General features: G+C 37.5%; 1 protein-coding gene across 1 annotated transcript; it reads right to left on the reverse strand.

Moving 5' to 3' along the window:
• Positions 1-1,071: 1,071 nt before the first annotated feature.
• On the reverse strand, positions 1,072-9,945 carry LOC121374616 (glycine-rich cell wall structural protein 1.8-like). Its single transcript, XM_041501722.1, has 5 exons — positions 8,276-9,945; positions 6,931-7,035; positions 5,959-6,123; positions 2,445-2,681; positions 1,072-1,783 (listed from the first exon to the last, which is right to left on the reverse strand). Exons 1-4 carry the CDS (start codon positions 9,943-9,945, stop codon positions 2,486-2,488), a joined length of 2,136 nt encoding a protein of 711 aa, XP_041357656.1. The 3' UTR covers positions 1,072-1,783; positions 2,445-2,485.
• Positions 9,946-20,683: the final 10,738 nt, after the last annotated feature.

The following is a 20,683-nucleotide window of genomic DNA, read 5'->3' on the forward strand; positions in this document are numbered from 1 at the left end:
CATGCTTGTTCTGTACATTATATGGTGGTATATTGTTTGTAGGTTTTGTTGGAAAAACATTGTATACGCTTTACGTTTAACAAATTGTTAATTATTTTTTTTATAAATGACGAGACACTTTATATAAGGGTGTCCATTTTTTGTCCTGTCCGGAACACTGCTTATTGTAAATATTTTTAAAATATCTCAAGATTGTAGATACCAAAAAGCAGATCCTTATATGCAATGCCCCCGACTCTTTGTATTGTTCCGTAGAACCCCTGCGCGTGCTGCAACCTAACCGTGGTGCAGGGGTGTAATATTCTCTTTGAGAATGGCTACTACAGTACAAATTGAAATTTTGAGTGAAAGTCAGTATCTATCTGTGATATTTGTATTTTTCTACAGTTCTTTACACTGTTTTTATTTAAATCTTGAATTTTTATATTGATGTTGATCATCACCTTATTTGTTTGCATTGCCATAGTTTGACACACAATAGCCGATATATTTTTCGTGCTGGAGTGTCGTTAAAAATTCATTCATTCATTGTTACGTAGAAAGATCTGCATGCGTAACTGATTGCTAAGGCCCCGATTACACTGAACCAATGTATTTCGTATTATGGATCGGTTTCCAGTGAGCACACACACGTCCATTTGTCATTAATTCGTATGCGTGTACGTGTACGTAATTAGTAATGCATAGATTTGCATAGAAACTATTCTGCCTTTGACCTAGATGGAAAGCTTAAAGCAACCAAGACTCTTCTTAGTCTTGGCAGTGTTTTTGTAAAAATAAAAGTGTATTTGTATTTGTATTTTATTTTTTGTAAAAAAAAAAAAATGGCAATACATGATAGAGGTAACCACAAGAAACAAGCACATGTCGTCGTGAGAAAAGGACTGGGATGTGAGGACAGCAATGTCATTTTTATCCGTGAACATAGTGATCTACACTATTTGCTGAGAAGTGCATATAAAGGCGATAGTCGCTCTTCCCCTACATAAAAAAGTAAACTGTCTTCAGACGGCCCAGATAGCCGCATAATAGATAATGTATAACGAGGTAATTACAAAACAAAACCAAATACAAGTATATAAGCAGATGTAATTTATTGTATGTAGCACATTAACTAATCCAAAAGTTGACGACATTGATGTCAGGATCTCCATGTAAGTGACGCGTTCTGTAACAGGTTTTACAATTTACAAACCTATATACGGCATGCACGAACAAAACAAATGACTCTACAAACTTTTGTTAGAAGCAGTTAAAATATGAAGTACAAAACTGAAATTCTATTTCATGATACATGCAACATGCTACTTCCAGGGGACTGATTATTAAAACTTTAATAAGTTTAACCAGTGGTTAACAGAAATGTTCAAAACAAAAGATTGAATCAATACAAGTAACAATTTAAAACAGCATATGAAGACTTGATTTAAAACAAGCAAAGGTATCCATTCGTAATGAAATTTAAGGTTCATTTTGCATTTGTGCCAAAATAATTAAAATGAAAATATTAGACTGGCTCTGGTTAAATTCAACAATGCCATAAAGAACTGGGCAAAGATGTTTTATTTATGTTTTATCATAGTCTTGTGATAAAGTCAAAGTGTAGCTCCAGCTCCGAATGTATCATAGCTCTGTGATAAAGTCAAAAGTGTAGCTCCAGCTCCGAATGTATCATGGCTCTGTGATAAAGTCAAAGTGTAGTTCCAGCTTCGAATGTATCATAGCTCTGTGATAAAGTTAAAGTGTAGTTCCAGTTCCGAATGTATCATAGCTCTGTGATAAAGTCAAAAGTGTAGCTCGAATGATCATAGCTCCGAATGTATCATGGCTCTGTGTCCAGCTTCGAATGTATCATGGCTCTGTGATAAAGTCAAAAGTGTAGCTCCAGCTTCGAATGTATCATGGCTCTGTGATAAAGTCAAAAGTGTAGCTCCAGCTTCCGAATGTATCATGGCTCTGTGATAAAGTCAAAAGTGTAGCTCCAGCTTCGAATGTAACATGGCTCTGTGATAAAGTCAAAAGTGTGTCGATATCAAGTCTGTGATAAAGTGTAGCTCCAGCTTCGAATGTATCATGGCTCTGTGATAAAGTCAAAAGTGTAGCTCCAGCTCCGAATGTATCATGGCTCTGTGATAAAGTCAAAAGTGTAGCTCCAGCTCCGAATGTATCATGGCTCTGTGATAAAGTCAAAAGTGTAGTTCCAGCTCCGAATGTATCATAGCTCTGTGATAAAGTTAAAGTGTAGTTCCAGTTCCGAATGTATCATAGCTCTGTGATAAAGTTAAAGTGTAGTTCCAGCTCCGAATGTATCATAGCTCCAGCTTCGAATGTATCATAGCTCTGTGATAAAGTTAAAGTGTAGTTCCAGTTCCGAATGTATCATAGCTCTGTGATAAAGTTAAAGTGTAGTTCCAGTTCCGAATGTATCATGGCTCTGTGATAAAGTAACAGTGCAGCTCGAACTCCGAATGGCTCCGAATGGCTCCTAGTGATAGTTGCGGAAGCAGTACACGGCCTGACACTCGCAGTTGGTGGGTATCAGGATCGTGTCGAACACAGTTCTCGTGCCGACAGGTCTGTTCTCGCAGTAGGCCCACAGACTCACATTGCTGTACGTCGTGATGCAGCGATTATGAAAATCGCTGTAGTGGGAACTCTTGCAATTGCCGCAATATGAATTTCTGTTCAGAAAAACAAGAAGATATCAATTCACAAGATTTGTCAAGAATTCCTTTATGTCCGTGTTTACACACACACACACACACATACACACATAGACACACACACAGACACACAGAGACACACACACAGAGAGACACACACACACAGACACACATAGACACACACACACAGAGACACACATACATACACACAGAGACACAGACACACAGAGAGACAGACACACGCACAGACACACACACACACAGACAGACACACATACACACACAGACACACACACAAACACACACATATACACACACATACACACACACACAGACAGACACACACATAGGCACACACAGACACATATACACACTGACACACACAGGCAGACACACACATACACACCCACACACACGCACAGACACACACACATACACACACAGACACACACACAGACACATATACACACTGGCACACACAGACACACACACACACACACACAGACAGGCACACACACACACCCACACACACACACACAATAAACAAACAATAACAACAGAATGAAAAGGATTGACAGAAATAATGTTCCATAGTGATTAATGGACCTTCCTGGAAATTGTCAAAATCGAAAATGACACAAAAAGGTAGGGGAATCTGAAATATTAATGTCAATATCAACTATTAGACAGAGCATACGTTTCGACCACAGACAACCTAGTAAAGAACGTTCAGGTCTGTTTATCACAACACCGAAACACATTGCATAGTTTGCACATGCATCACGCAGTTGCCCCGTACACGTACATATACACATACGCATACGCATGCGCATGCACATGCACATGCACATGCACATATACATATTATACATATATATATATATATATATATATATATATATATATACAAAAGGATTGAGCAAAAGTTATCCAACTTACGAGGCCCTCTAAATTATACAATAATGGCGACTGAAATTGTCAATAATCAGTCAGTTAATCAATCAATGAAAATAAACGTTTGGGAGAAACGATTGAATAAACTGAAAGGACAGGAAAGAAACGAAATAGAAGTAATCGATGGTTTAACAATATTCATTATTAACATTTTATCTTCTCAGACGGTCTAACTGGGTAAGTGATAACAATATAATTGTAAAAGTAATAACAAATAAATAAATGATTCCGCACCACAGGGTTTTTTTTCTCAGTCAAATCGTTGTGTATGTCTAATGTATTTCTGAACATACTCAAATATCTTTCTTATCTTCGGTTAGCAAAACGATTGTATGTATTCTTGTCACTCAATAAAAACTGGGAATGGAACAAAACGCTGTTTCTTGACTTCAAAATACCATATATTTCTGCAGAGATATTGTCAGCAGTTTAAGAATAACAGTTATATCCCATACTTAGGCATCAACTTGTGATATCACGTAAGTAAAATTTCTTTCTTACACCCAAGTCGGTGATAACATCATTCGTTATTTTTGATAACACATACTTGTTTACACACGTACACGTGTTAACAATTTCAAGATATACGACTGGCTGCTCCTAGATGCTGGTCAGGTCACCAATGCCATACATCCAATGGAAACAGCACGATCGAAACCGATTACACAGTGACGTATAGTTAACCTGACAATCAGTTGTTTGTGACGCGTAAGTGCAAGGGCTGTAAATAGTCGAAAAAGATGTAAAACGTTGCTTAAAATCTGGTTTTGGAGGATATTTAAAAATATAATAATACATTCGTGTCCGTTAGATACCGTTTATCTTACAACTCATTGTTAAAAACGTATAAAACTCGCTTTCGCTCGTTAGATAAATTTTAAGGCAACTCGTAAGATAAATGGAAGGAAGGAAATGTTTTATTACAACGACGCACTCAACACATTTTATTTACGGTTATATGGCGTCGGACATATGGTTAAGGACCACACAGATATTGAGTGAGGAAACCCGCTGTCGCCACTTCATGGGCTACTCTTTTCATTTAGTAGCAAGGGATCTTTTGTATGCACCATCCCATAGACAGGATAGCACATACCACGGCCTTTGATGTACCAGTTGTGGTGCACTGGCTAGAGCAAGAAATAGCCCAGTGGACCCACTGACGGGGATCGATCCCAAACCGACCGGGCATCAAGCGAGCGCTTTACTACTGGACTGGACTACGTCCCGCCCCGTAAGATAAATGGTATCTAACGGCCACTCATGTATTATTCTCCATATATCAGTCTAGTACACCTACGAAATCATTTGGAAACAAGTTCTGAAACATCCCTGGGTTAAGATCATTTAGTGAAATAACTATGCACAACCAGTTGCATGATCACAAAATACGACCACTCTTTTGATATATTTAAAAATAAAAAGTGTCATTGAAATTGTAATGAATTTTTATCATTGAGTTCATTTGATGCTTGTTTGGTTTTGGGGTTTTTATTTTTATTTTTATTTTTATTTTTATTTTTTTATTTTTTTTGGGGGGTGGGTGGTTTTTTCCTTTTGTTGTTGGGGGTTGTTTGTTATTGTTGTTTTTTTTGTTGATATTTTTTTTATTTTTTTTACTATTATTATTATTATTTATTTATTTATTTATTTTGTTTTGTTTTTAGGAGATTTGCTTCGTTGTTTTCGACAAATCAATGTGTTCTCGTGGTGCCGTCAAACAAAAGAAACAAAAATTAAATTTCGGGATTGGTGTGGTGTTTCTTCTTACCTTTGTTTGGCACCCAACAGCCGATGTGATGTGTATTTTTGTGCTGGGGTGTCGTTACACATTCATTCATTCATTCATTTTTAACGATGACACCGGCCTCGGTGTCGTAGTGGTTAGGCCATCGGTCTACAGGCTGGTAGGTACTGGGTTCGGATCCCAGTCGAGGCATGGGATTTTTAATCCAGATACCGACTCTAAACCCCGAGTAAGTGCTCCGCAAGGCTCAATAGGTAGGTGTAAGCCACTTGCACCGACCAGTGATCCATAACTGGTTCAACAAAGGTCATGGTTTGTGCTATCCTGCCTGTGGGAAGCACAAATAAAAGATTCCTTGCTGCCTGTCGTAAAAGAGTAGCCTATGTGGCGACAGCGGGTTTCCTCTAAAAAAAAGCCAGTGTCAGAATGACCATATGTTTGACGTCCAATAGCCGATGATAAGAAAAAAAAATCAATGTGCTCTAGTGGCGTCATTGAATAAAACAAACTACCTTTTTTGACGATGACAAGCTAACACTATGCAACACAATACGCTGACTACGTATGGAATTAATACACATTACGATATCTTACTGGCACTTTACGTAGGAGATGGGCGCCTGTATCAACATCGGCATCCCGTTCACGTCATTCTGCGTCTGGATAGCCCAACATCGTCCGGGGTTCATGGGGTTGACGCTAAAATAGCTTTGTAGGGTCATGATCGTTCTGTTGCATGTATTTTTAGCAAGTCCTAGCCTGAAATAAATACATTTGTTATAGTCACAATGTCCTAGTAAAATAGTGCTCTCGTTGTAGTATTAGTAGTAGTAGTAATTGTAGCAAACGTGTAGTAATAGTAGTAGTAGTAGAAGAAGAAGTGTAGTAGTAGTAGTAGTAGTAGCAATAGTAGTAGTACTAGCACTAGTAGCAATAGTAGTAGCAATAGTAGTAGTAGTAGTAGAAGTGTAGTAGTAGTAGCAATAGTAGTAGTAATAGTAATTGTATTAGAAGTGGAATAGTGGTAGTAATAGTAGTAGTAGTGGGATAGAAGTAACAATAATAACCAAAACAAATAATAGCAGTAATATTAATGATGGTGATGATGGTGATGGTGATGGTGATGATGATGATGATGATGATGATAATAATCAGCACCATTGTCATAACTATCGTTATATTATGAGAATCTTTGATATCAACATCAGCATCCAATATGTTGAACTCTTAATTTTCTCTCAACATTAAGAATACAGGACAGAGCCCTCCTATGACAGACACATATGAAAAATAGTTCTACCTTTCGTGAACTACTATTGATAGCGCATAACAAAGGTTTAGTATGAGGTCGTGGTAATATTTGATATCATTGATAATATTTAATGTTATATAGATTCGAGCTGGTGATATGAGGTTACAAGAGATTGCTTTCAGACTGATATTTTCGTGTCATTAAAGTGTTCATTATAAAAGCTATTTTGTTAATTTCCACCACCTCGGTTCTATCCTTTTTCTGATTGTCTTGACTACAAAATATTTTGTTGGGAGTCTTACAACGGTACTTACATTGGATCTACTATTGGCACCGTTGGTGAATTCATCATTGGTAGTGTCAATAGCAAACAGGCAGCCACCGCAGCTTGGGCTACTAGGTCTGTGGTGATAGCAGCTCTGAAAAATAATAGTTGTATACATGTATATATGAGGGGTGTTTTCGCTAGCATAAATTCCCGTGGATATTTGGACCGAATAATGATCTAACGGAATTATTGACTGACACAGACAGATGGACAAAGATACATACAGTCACAAAGACATATTATAACGGACATGCAGACACCACTTTGTAAACTCAGATATCTTGCTCCACGTTATTGCGGGGAATCGAGTGGAATTTCATCACCGAACATCGGTTATAATCGGCTGGCATCAACCGATGACCTTTAATTATATGAACATAAGAAGAACCATTTAACATGTGTATTGTTTACAGGGATCTCGACCACACAAATCGCCTGGGTTTTGTTTCCTTTAATAACTATTTAAATATATATATATATATATATATATATATATATAATATATATATATTTATATATAATATATTAATATATATATATATATATATATATATATATATATACATATGAATACATACATACATGAACAAAAAACGGCATGGGACAATTTGTGAGGCCAGAAAGGATTTAATTATCCCCAGCGCCAGAGCGTTAATATCTATGTATGTAATAGCCAACCTCGACATATATACAATATATAGATATTCATATAGCAATGCATACATACACGCATACACACACACACACACACACACACACACACACACACACACACACACACACATATACATATATCAACAAAAACACACTAACCCTAACATATTTAAATCAAGCACGCCATATCAAATGGAAGAGCGATTACAGTTAAGATTTCCCACACAATCGATTGGTGGAGTGTTGTAATAGATCATCACATCGGCAGAGACAAACCAATCAAGTTTCGATTATAATCGATCATTGCAACATTACTACTTATGTTACCAACTAACAGAGACTTTTTTAATTATTGTAATTACATATCAAATAAATTTTTCCGCACAAAATATTAGTGGTTGTATATTAAACGTGTTTCTGGTCGTTCTAATATTTGTACTAGGTTAAATTTCATTTTATTTCCTAAAATATGTTTTGAAATTATTTGAAAACAAAATCCAGTTTGGGCTTCTTACAAATATTAAGACAACCTATAAATACATTGAATATACAGACAATGATATTCTAAACAAGAAACTATATTTAATATGTAAGTTTAATCGTAAAAATATGTTATTAGTCGGAAACACCTTACAACGTAGCAAACTCAGGAATGTCCATTTAACGTGTGTACTCACATCGGATATCCATTGCTGTTGTCGTTCCATCTGTAAATGTTGTCATAAAAGGTCTGGTTGGGACAAACACGATATCCATAATGCGGATTACTATTGTAGCCATGTCCCCCACTGCCGCTGTGCCTTGGATAACCACCACGTGGGTACTGGTTGTTATAACCACCGCCTCCACCATATGTGGGATAACCACCGCCGCCACGGTTATTGTTGTACCCACTGCCTTCTCCATAACCACCGCCACCACCACCATTATTCTTGTATCCCCTGTTTCCTCCATAACCGCTTCCACCACCATTGTTGTTGTACCCACTTCCTCCACCATGTGTAGGGTAACCACCGCCGCCACCATTGTTGTTGTACCCACTTCTTCCACCATGTGTAGGGTAACCGCCGCCGCCACCATTGTTATTGTACCCACTGCCTCTTCCGTAGCCACCGCCACCACCATTATTCATGTACCCTCTGCCCCTACCGTCATTGCTATAACCACCGCCTCCAGCATTATTGCTGTACCCTCTGCCTCCGCCAGGTTTGGTGTAACCACCGCCTCCACCATTATTGTTGTAGCCACTACCTCCGCCATGTTTGGGGTAGCCACTGCCTCCACCATTATTGTTGTAACCACCGCCTCCACCATTATTGTAACCACTGCCTCCACCATTGTTGTAACTACTGCCTCCACCATGTTTGGGGTAGCCACTGCCTCCACCATTATTGTTGTAACCACTGCCTCCACCATTGTTGTAACCACTGCCTACACCATGTTTGGGGTAGCCACTGCCTCCACCATTATTGTTGTAACCACTGCCTCCACCATGTTTGGGATAGCCACTGCCTCCACCATTATTGTTGTAACCACTGCCACCACCATTGTTGTAACCACTGCCTCCACCATTGTTGTAACCACTGCCTCCACCATGTTTGGGGTAGCCACTGCCTCCACCATTATTGTTGTAACCACTGCCTCCACCATGTTTGGGATAGCCACTGCCTCCACCATTATTGTTGTAACCACTGCCTCCACCATTGTTGTAACCACTGCCTACACCATGTTTGGGGTAGCCACTGCCTCCACCATTATTGTTGTAACCACTGCCTCCACCATGTTTGGGATAGCCACTGCCTCCACCATTATTGTTGTAACCACTGCCTCCACCATTATTGTTGTAACCACTGCCTCCACCATGTGTGGGGTAACCACTGCTTCCACCATTATTGTTGTAACCACCGCCTCCACCATTATTGCTGTAACCACCGCCTCCACCATTGTTGTAACCACTGCCTCCACCATGTTTGGGGTAGCCACTGCCTCCACCATTATTGCTGTAACCACCGCCCCCACCATTGTTGTAACCACTGCCTACACCATGTTTGGGGTAGCCACTGCCTCCACCATTATTCTTGTAAACATTTCCTCCTTTTCTGGTGTAACTACTACCTTCGTCGTTATTTTTGTACCCTTTACCATTATTGTTGTAACCGCTGCCTCCAGTTTTGCTGTAACCATAACCTCCGCCATGGTTATTACTGCTGTAACCGCTGCCTCCGCTGTTTTTAGGATACGGACTCCTTGTATACGTGTAGCCGCCTTTTCCACGGCTGTAGTCTATTGGCATGTTGGAATCGCGTCGTCCGTGTCCGTAGATGCCACCGTTGCTATTGCTGTACATGTTGTAACCACTAGGACGTCCATTGGTATTAGACTGTCCGCGTGGATTATATCCATATTTTATAGGAAGGCCGTTGCTGTAACCAAATATGAATCCAGATATTTCGGCTTTCTTAGGTTTTGCTGTCGTCGATTTTTTCGTCGTCGATTTTTTCGTCGTCGATGTTTTCGTCGTCGTTTTCTTGGAAGTAATCGTCGCTACTAAGTGTGCTAGAAGCACTAGGCAGCAGAATGCCAGTGTTATCTGAAAAAATAGTTTTGTTTTGTTTAACGACACCACTAGGACACATTAGTTTAAACAATATTGTATTCCATTTGCTGGTGGGATTGGTCGACAGGCTACAAGCCTATATTAGGACCTTTCCCTACAATGTTTTACAAACAAACTAACAAGATGGCAGACAAAGTACAATTAATAACAAACAATAATAATAATAAACATAATAGTAGATGAATAACATAAAAGTAAGCTACAGAAAGGAAAGGTACGTACATAGAAATAATACAGGTAGAGAAATGTAACCCTGCTATTAAGTTTCAAAACGTTTAGTGCTTACAATAAAGTCATGAACGGATATAAAAATGGCTATATTAGTTAAGTGTAGATCGCCAAATAATGAAATGTCAAAGTTAACATGTAGATATTTTTGTAGATGGGTATTTCGATGCACCCTGAACAGAGGGCAATGACACAAGAAATGTTCGGCATCTTCCACATGATGCCCACAAACACATTTTGGATTATCCAAGATATGACACTTAAATTTATGACCATTTAGGTTACTGTTACCCATTCTAAGTCGACAGTGAATTATCTGCTGACGTCTTTCACCATAATAAAATTAGTATTGAATAGGTTCAGTTACATTAGTTGTATGTTTGAACCTAAAGTAGTGTCGGAAATAGAATAAAAATGATTTTCGTCAATTATTTCTTTCATATTAAACTGACAAGTAAATATTTTGTAAATACCTATTTAATGATACTCCACCTAATTTAGCATTTACTTGTTTGGGCTCTCATTGATGTACAAGGTGGTGATTACTCTTGAAATTAAAATTTGTGACCTTTATTGGAACAGACTATAACACATTTTGATAGCTATGTGTCAATTTTATTTACCCTTAAACAAACTTTTAATTTGAAACTGCAAGATAACTGATTATTTTGAATTACAGCAAAAAAAAAAAAATTGACCAGCATATTTAGTGAATATAAATTCAAAAGAAATGCAGTAGAAATTTACACAATCTTGCAACCACTTAAAGGTGCTATATCAGAAGTTATATGTGAGCATCTGTTTGTGATAAAGATTCTCGCATAAAAATGTATTTTCTAAAATCATTTCCTATAATAATTTTTGGGCATATAGTTAAAGGTGTAGTCTTTAAATGTTAAAGCAAAATTTAATAAAAACATGATTTGCAATAGCTGTCATTATGCAACTTTGAGATAGCACCTTTAATACCGGAAAATAGATCACAAACTCAAAATGGTTCTTGACAGTTTTGCTCAAAAGTTACTTATAAATGTCTACAAATATTTTTTTTGGAGAGGAATATGGGTAAACCATCATCAGAAAGGGTCCCTCACATATTGTAACAGCAGTGAAATTGACATTATGTTGACCAAACATTGTTATAGTCTGTTCCAATAAAGTGCACAAATCACCAGTTTACTGACATATTTCTTTTAAACACCACCTTGTACATCAATGAGAGCCCTAACAAGTAAACGCTAAATTAGGTAGACTATAATTAAATAGATATTTAGAAAATATTTACTTGTCTGTTTAATATGTAAGAAATAATTGACAAAATAATTTTTATTCTATTTCCGACAGCACTATAGTTAGTGATTTACAGTTTTTGATGTTAGAAGACGTATTATTCCATAATTAACGAATTTGCAAAGAGCGTTGTACGACAAAAGAAAGTATTCAAGTGATCTGCATTACGTAAAGAGTATGGATTTTTTCACCGATAGGTCGTGATAAATGAGGAGCTAAATAAGTAGGTAAAAAGTTATTTGACAGTTTAAACATCATGCATAATTTGTGTTGTTCACGCCTTTTTGAGAGTGGTGCCAAATCGGTTTCTTTATAAATTTATAAATAAGAACGTGTGAAGTTCCCCTAACAGCACCACAAATTGTTCTTAGATCATCTAACTGAATATTTTCAAGGTTTTGTGCTAACTGAAACGAACAGTTATCCCAAATAATATCAGCATAATCAACTACTGGGAGAATAAATGGCATATATTATTTCTAACGACTTTCTAGAAAGACGATATTTAAAAGACCTGAGGCAGTTTATCATTTTACTTGTTTTATCGATAATGCCAGTCTCCTGGTCGTTGAAATGTGAGGCCCAGATGCTTATGAGATTCAACTTCCGATATCTGTACGTTATCTAAAAATAGGGGTGGATTATTTGTAGCTGACCATTTTCGACTAAATATGATAGTTTTAGTTTTTCTGGACTAAATTTAACCAAACACGTTTTGGCGCAAGTATTATTTAGCTCAAGATCTGTATTAAAAATATTTGCACAGGCCTCTGGGTTTTCGACTGAGATATAAAGAGAGGTATCGTCAGCAAAAAGTCGTATGTTGGATGTAATTCCATTTACAATATCATTGATATAAATCAAGAACGAGATTGGACCAAGCACAGAATCCTGAGGGATACCAGAAGGAATTTCTTTTGCACTCGAAGAATGACTATGTATTAGGCCTGCTGCATGCTGTTTACGACCAAACAAATAGCTTTCAAACCATTTTAGACGTTTACCATTTATACCAACAGATCCCAATTTGTGAATTAGACCCTTGTGCCAGACCCTATCAAATGCTTACTTATATCACAGAATACTGCTCTGACCTCTTTCCCTCCATCCATTTCCTGGCAAATGAAGTGGTACAAATCAATAAGTTGTTAACTGTTGAACCACCAGGAATGAACCAGATTGGAACTGTTTTATGATTTTATTATGTTTAAAGAAGTTAAAAATACTTTTGGAGATACATTTTTCAAAACGTTTTGAAATATTACTCGTAAGAAAAATATAGTTAGACAGATCATATATACTTTCTTTTTTTGTGAATGGGGCTCACATTTGCAAATTTCCAAGAGGACGGAAACAGAGACTGTTCCAAAGATAAATTGAAGAGACAAGTAAGAGGATAAGATATTTCAGTAGCGAGTAATTCAAGTAATCTGTTGCTAATTAAATTCGGGCCTGAAGATTTGGATACGTCTAGTGATTTCAGTATATCTTTATACCTTGTTTTGATTTAAATGTATCTCGTCTAAGGAGTTTTGTGTAAACCTGTCGATAGTTGGCAGAGTTTGTGGTACATTGTGAAATCTCTTCAGGTTTGTGAATAATCTTATTGTCCACAATCAACGGTGTAATTGATGAACTAGGACACATTGATTTATTAATCATCGGATATTGGATGTCAGACATTTGGTAATTCTGACGTATAGTCTTAGGGAGGAAACCCGCAACATTTCTCTGTTATTAGCAATGGATATTTGATATGCACCATCCTACAGACAGGATAGCACATACCATGACTTAAAATATATCAGTCGTGGTGCACTGGCTGGAACAAGAAGTAGTCCAGTGGGCCCACTGACGGGGATCGACTCTAGCCCGACAGCGTTTCAGGTGAGCGCTCTACCACTAGGCTAAACGTCTAAACAGAGACGTACATATGGACAGAATTTATATATGTGACATATAATCCACGCCATTCTGTTTTTCTAAGGAGAACTGCCATGCGACTCTGTATTTTAAGCTACTTCGCCTTAAATATATCGAGAATATACTTAAGTTCTTTCCTTGAAATTACATTCTATGCTCTGCATTCAAATACCCCTGATTACGGAAGGTGTATAAAGATTCTTTGCGCCTGTACTTGGCGCGAGCTACAAAGTGGCAGTCCTCTTACATACGGAGGTTGAAAAATATATCGTGGTCAAGATCAGCTCTCCTCTGTAAGCAAAGTGTCTGATAGAGAGTGATGGCTGCATGATTCCCTCACTACTCTTTTCATATAGAATTATTTTGAAATCGGCCTTGTGCAGAGCGGTACATTTGGTACATGGAATACAATAATAGCATAATTAGTGTTAATATTATAACCTACAGCACAATACATTTTGTTTACATTAGAATGAGCAAGATGTACAATTGTATGCGTCTAAGTATGCATACATGCAGTACATGCTTGAGGTTACTATCCTAATCAACATTGAGTACTCATGTTAATAACTAAATAAACGTATAAATATGTATATATTTATATGTACACAACTATTTGTATGTTTAAATATTAGTAGTACCATGTGTGACACAAACATATATAGCGGTATATACAAACATATTGCCGCCTGAAGTACAGAATAAATATCTTATCTTGTCTTGTCTTGTCTTGTCTTGTCTTGTCTTGTCTTGTCTTGTCTTGTCTTGTCTTGTCTTAGCTTATTCATATCACCATTCATGTTAAAGGGACATTCCTGAGTTTGCTGCACTTTTTAAGATGTTATCGACTAACAAAGACTTTTTAACGATTGTAATCACATATGAAATATATTTTTCTGTATAAAATATTAAAGGTTGTATATTAAACGTGTTTACCGGCCTCGGTGGCGTCGTGGTAGGCCATCGGTCTACAGGCTGGTAAGTACTGGGATCGGATCCCAGTCGAGGCATGGGATTTTTAATCCAAATACCGACTCCGCAAGGCTCAATGGGTAGGTGTAAACCACTTGCACCGACCAGTGATCCATAACTTGTTCAACAAATTTTGTGCTACCCTGCCTGTGGGAAGCGCAACTAAAATATCCCTTGCTGCTAATCGGAAAGAGTAGCCCATGTAGTGGCGACAGCGGGTTTCCTCTCAAAATCTGTCTGGTCCTTAACCATATGTCTGACGCCATATAACCGTAAATAAAATGTGTTGAGTGCGTCGTTAAATAAAACATTTCTTTCTTACTTATTAAACGTGTTTCTGATCGTTCTAATATTTATACTAGGTTAAATGTTATTTTATTTTCTAAAAAAGATTTTTTTCGACAAAATTCAGTTTGGGCTTCTTACAAATATTAAGACGACCAGAAACACATAGAATATATAGATACTGATATTCTAAACAAGAAAATATATTTAATATGTAATTTTAATCGTAGAACTACTTTTTTAGTCGGAAACATCTTACAATGCAGCAAACTCGGAATGTCCCTTTGGGACGGGACGTATCCCAGTGCTAAAGCGCTCGCTTGATGCCCGGTCGGTCTAGGACCCATTGGCTGTTTCTCGTCCCAGCCAAAAAAAAACCCGTAGCGAGTTTCCTCACTAAAGCTAGATTTATACTCGATTGAATAGTTGACTCGCCCAGTCCTGCTTCTGATCAAACCTAATCCTCATTTTTCAGTGAAGCCAGTATGGTTTTAACACAGTTCATATTAAAGGGACATTCCTGAGTTTGCTGCAATTTGTAAAGATGTTATCGACTAACAAAGACTTTTTAACGATTGATGCTCGGTCGGTCTAGGACCCATTGGCTGTTTCTCGTCCCAGCCAAAAACAAACGTAGCGAGTTTCCTCACTAAAGCTAGATTTATACTCGACTGAATACAAAACAAAATTATTGACATCTGTACTTCGTTTTTTTATTGATGGGGGTTGGGAGATTCGCGAAAATAAATGTTCGCGAATTGACCCATTTTAAGTAAATCGCGAAAATTTGATCCCGCGAAAATAAAGTATTCTACAGTAGTTGACTCGCCCAGTCCTGTTTCTGATCAAACCTAATCCTCATTAATTTTTTCAGTGAAGCCAGTATGGTTTTAACACAGTTCATATTAAAGGGACATTCCTGAGTTTGCTGCAATTTGTAAAGATGTTATCGACTAACAAAGACTTTTTAACGATTGTAATTACATATTAAATATATTTTTCTGAATAAAAGATTAGTGGCTGTATATTAAACGTGTTTTTGATCGATCTAATATTTACACTAGGTTAAATTTCATTTTATTTCCTAAAATATACTGATATTCTAAACCAGAAAATATTTTTAATATGTAAGTTTAATCGTTGAAGTATTTTATTAGTCGGAAACATCTTACAATGCAGCAAACTCAGGAATGTCCCTTTAAATTTCGGTGCGCGTTCGTTCAACGCTTTTTAGTTTACCTAATAAAAAATTTCAGTTTCTCATGAGGTCGATAATCAAAGTATCAATTGACCTTTAAGACTATAAGTCACAATTACCAAATGTTTGACACCCAATAGCCGATGATTAGTAAATCAATGTGTTCTAGTGGTGTCGTTAAACAAAACGAACTGTACCCATTTATGTTACGGCTTCTAGTAAACAAATATCTTTAAAATTTAACGGGACATTCCTGAGTTTTAAAAATAGTTTCTGGTTTAGAATATCAGTGTCTATATATTCAATGTGTTTCTGGTCGTCTTAATATTTGTAAGAAGCCCAAACTGGATTTTGTCTTCAAATAATTTATTTTAGGAAATAAAATGAAATTTAACCTAGTGTAAATATTAGATCGATCAAAACACGTTTAATATACACCCACTAATATTTTATGCAGGAAAATATATTTGATATGTAATTACAATCGTTAAAAAGTCTCGGTTAGTGGATAACATGCAGAAAACTTGCAGAAAACTCAGGAATGTCCCTTTAAGACTATAAGTCACAATTACCAAATGTTTGACACCCAATAGCCGATGATTAGTAAATCAATGTGCTATAGTGGTGTCGTTAAACAAAACAAACTGTACCCATTTATGTTACTGCTTCTAGTAAACAAACATCTTTAAAATTTATAGATCGTGGAAAACTGGTGAGTAGATTTAACTCGCATTATAATTCTAACTAACAAAAGAACAAAAGTTTTAAAAGTTGTTACCTACCTTCATACCTGTTTCTAACCAAAGTTCTCCTTAGTATTATGTAATCTTGTTATTCTCGATTTTTATAGGTATTTTGTAATGCCCCCGTCGCTATCAAAGTAATCTTATGGATCTTTATTGGAAATCCATCATATTCATTGTGCATTTTGACATCAGCGGATTATGTCAAAGTTTATCCACACTCATCCTGAAGATGACGTGCTGAGTTCAAACTTGTGGGGTGTTTTTCTTTTTCTTTTTTAACTTTTAACATTTTTTTTGGCATTATGAGGTCTTTCACAATTCTGCTCATTTCTATAAGCGAGGAAAGAGTACTGTTTTTTTTTCTTAACCCCTTCACCTGTTTACAAGTAGTGGGCCGGGTGTAGACCAGTGGTACAGCGCTCGACTGATGTGCGGTCGGTCTATGATCGATCCCCGTCGGTGGGCCCCATTAGGCTATATCTCGTCAGAGCCAGTGCACCACGGCTGGTATAACAAAGGCCATGGTGGTGGTATCCTGTGTGTGGGATGGTGGTGGTATCCTGTGTGTGGGATGGTGAATATAAAAGATGCCTTGCTCCTAATGGGAAAATGTAAGACTATATGTCAAAATTAGCAAATGTTTGACATCCAATAGTTAATCAAAAAAGAATCAATGTGCTCTAGCGGTCTCGTTAAACAAAGCAAATTTTAACTGTTTACAAGTGTACATAAAACATGTCGATTTGCAAGGGATCTAATTTCCAGTTTTTTAAAATGGTTTTGAAAGCATATCATTGTATTTACAAGCCCACACCACTCCACAGAGCTTAATGTGTGTAAGCTCTTGAAACTGTTGATAATTGTGAGTAGCCCCTAATATATAGAGTTAATTTTGATATAACAACAACAAAACTTTGTATTACATTGACAGAATTTCCTTAGCCTCTAGAATAGGAATTTCCTAATGTCGATTTGCGGGCGAATCGGTGCCACAGGTTCAAGTCCCAGCAATGGCATGGGACAATTTGTGAGACCAAAAAGGATTTTTTTTATCCCCTGCTCTAGTGCGTTAATATCTATGTATGTAACAGTCAACCTCGACATACATACAATATATAGATATTCATACATCAATACATACATACATACATACATATACATATACATATACATATATATATATATATATATATATATATATATATATATATATATATATTGCTTGACTTGAGATTTTGATTCGATGACAAACGCAATCGCTCAATCGTCTTTCGAACAGTTCTGTTTAATACTGACTCTTCCTTATTGCGTCTTTATTCTTTATGTCTTTTCCTTATCCTTATTATGGAATCTAACAACTTATCATTTTGCTGTTTATGACCATTATCTCGATCACGCTGTGCATGACACATGTCACTGACTGTACAGGATTCATAAAAGAATTAAATAGGGTTGAAGTAACATTACAGCATATTATTTAAAAAATACAAACTAGTATAAATAGATTGGCCAAACAGCTTTAATACCTCATCAGTCGAAAGGATATATACTGAACAAAAAAAGAAACTTCCGATTTGTACATATAGTATTTGTTGTGTTAAAGAATTCATTGTGTAATGAAATTATATAGGTAGTATTAGCCTTGAGCTGTATTATCAGGATTCATGAATTTTATCGATTATTTTTGCACTGTTAATCGTCGACAACGTGAAATTCAATTTGCACGTGCATGCATGGTTCGACATGTCCCGTGTAGTATTCGGTCAGTTTGTTTTACTTGTCTGACTGACATTGTTGTCAAGTGAACGAAAACGCTTCAAACTTTTTAAAATAAAAATAACGTTTTTTACATTGTAGCATTTTTAGTATGCCAAGAATACCCAATAATTTACGCGAACGGGCGATTGGCATGCTTGGTGCTGGCATGTAGACAGAAGACGTTGCAAGGCATGTTGGGAGTTCTAGTCGAGCAATACGAAATCTTCGCGTAAGATTTCGAACGACAGGAAGCACCAACGACTTGCCACGTCGTGGACGTCCGCGTGTTACAACGCGTGGTCAAGACCGCTATATCATGAACACGCATTTGCGCAATCGATTCCAAACTGCCACTGCTACTGCTGCTAACACACCTGGGCTTCATAATAACCGAATCAGTGGACAAACTGTTCGTAATCGTCTGCGGGAGAACGGTTTACATGCACGACATTCTTACGTCGGATGCGTTTTAACGCAACGTCATCGTCTAAATCGTCTTAATTGGGCACGTGTACACACTCGTTGGATACGGCGACGCTGGAATACCGTTCTTTTTTCGGATGAATCCAGATTTTCTTTACAACGTGGTGATGGCAGGGTGCGCGTCTACCGTAGGAGAAATGAACGCTATGCTGACTGTTGTGTTCTTGAACGAGATCGTTTCGGGGGTGGGGGTTCTGTCATGGTCTGGGCAGCCATTGCCCATGGTTATCGTTCACCACTAGTCGTCATTGATGGCAATTTAAATGCTCAACGTTACCGCGATGACATTCTCGCTCATCACGTCTTTCCTCTGTTCCATAACAACGCCAACATCTCGATTTTTCAGCATGATAATGTCACCTCTCATACAGCTAGAGACACTGTACATTTTCTTAGGACAAATAACATTGATTTCATTGATGACTGGCCCGCTAGAAGTCCTGATCTCAACCCCATCGAGCATGTCTGGGATAGTCTGGACATACGATTGAGGCGTCGTCCCAACCCACCCGCTAACGTCAACGAACTTCGTCAAGCGCTCATTCAGGAATGGAACAATATTCCACAGGCAGAAATCAACACTTTAGTCAATTCTATGCGCCTGCGATGCACTGCAGTGGTCAATTCAAGAGGTGGTCATACCCGTTATTAAGTGGGGTTTTTTTATTTTTTTTTAACCCCTACCACACTTGGTCAAAATTTCTCCCAGTTTCTGTTAACCTAGTCAACCATGATTTTTGCACCAAACGATGCATCATGGAACACTCTTTAAACGCATATATAACAATTATTCCCCCGGTTTGTTTTCATCAAGTTATGTTCAAGCAAAGTTAGCGGAAGTTTCTTATTTTGTTCATATATATATACCTGTCTTAAGCGGTCAGACAGGTGACCGCCGATTACAGTTGTCACATATATATGTGTCTGACGCCATATAACCGTAAATAAAATGTGTTGAGTGGGTCGTTAAATAAAACATTTCTTTCCTTCTTCCTTGGGGATGAAAACTGATTTAGCCACCAGCGGTGTTCGATCCTGGCTTTGTGATGGTGAAGATCCCGCTCACTGATAACAGCAAACGAAGAAGAAGAAGGAAATGTTTTATTTAACGACCCACTCAAAACATTTTATTTACGGTTATATGTCAGACATATGATTACGGAACACACAGATATTGAGGGAGGAAACCCGCTGTCGCCACTTCATGGGCTACTCTTTTCGATTAGCAGCAAGGGATATTTTATATGCACCATCCCATAGACAGGGTAGCACATACCACGGCCTTTGATGTACCAGTCGTGGTGCACTGGCTGGAGCGAGAAATGATAACAGTAAAGAATACAAACAGTAATTAACTTTGAAATGATGAATTCAAAAATAACTGTCTTGGAGAGAGAGAGAGAGAGAGAGAGAGAGAGAGAGAGAGAGAGAGAGAGAGAGAGAGAGAGAGAGAGAGAGAGAGCGAGCGAGTGAGTGTTGTGAAGGAGTCGTAATTTAAACGGAACATTAGTTGCCGCCAGTGTCCTACTGACCCTGAGTGACGATTTCGGACATTGACACCAGATTGGATTGTGTGTCGACGTGG

Source organism: Gigantopelta aegis, chromosome 6, assembly GCF_016097555.1.
Source record: "Gigantopelta aegis isolate Gae_Host chromosome 6, Gae_host_genome, whole genome shotgun sequence".
Classification (NCBI taxonomy): domain Eukaryota; kingdom Metazoa; phylum Mollusca; class Gastropoda; order Neomphalida; family Peltospiridae; genus Gigantopelta; species Gigantopelta aegis.

Bases quoted from the DNA above. Each gene is read 5' to 3' on its own strand.
- LOC121374616 (XM_041501722.1), bottom strand. From the start codon at position 9,945: ATGTACAGCAATAGCAACGGTGGCATCTACGGACACGGACGACGCGAT. The intron at 7,036-8,275 runs GTGAGTACACAC...ATTATTTTTCAG, and splicing joins AACAGCAATGGATATCCGAT to AGCTGCTATCACCACAGACC. The intron at 2,682-5,958 runs GTAAGATATCGT...TTTTCTGAACAG, and splicing joins ATCTCCTACGTAAAGTGCCA to AAATTCATATTGCGGCAATT.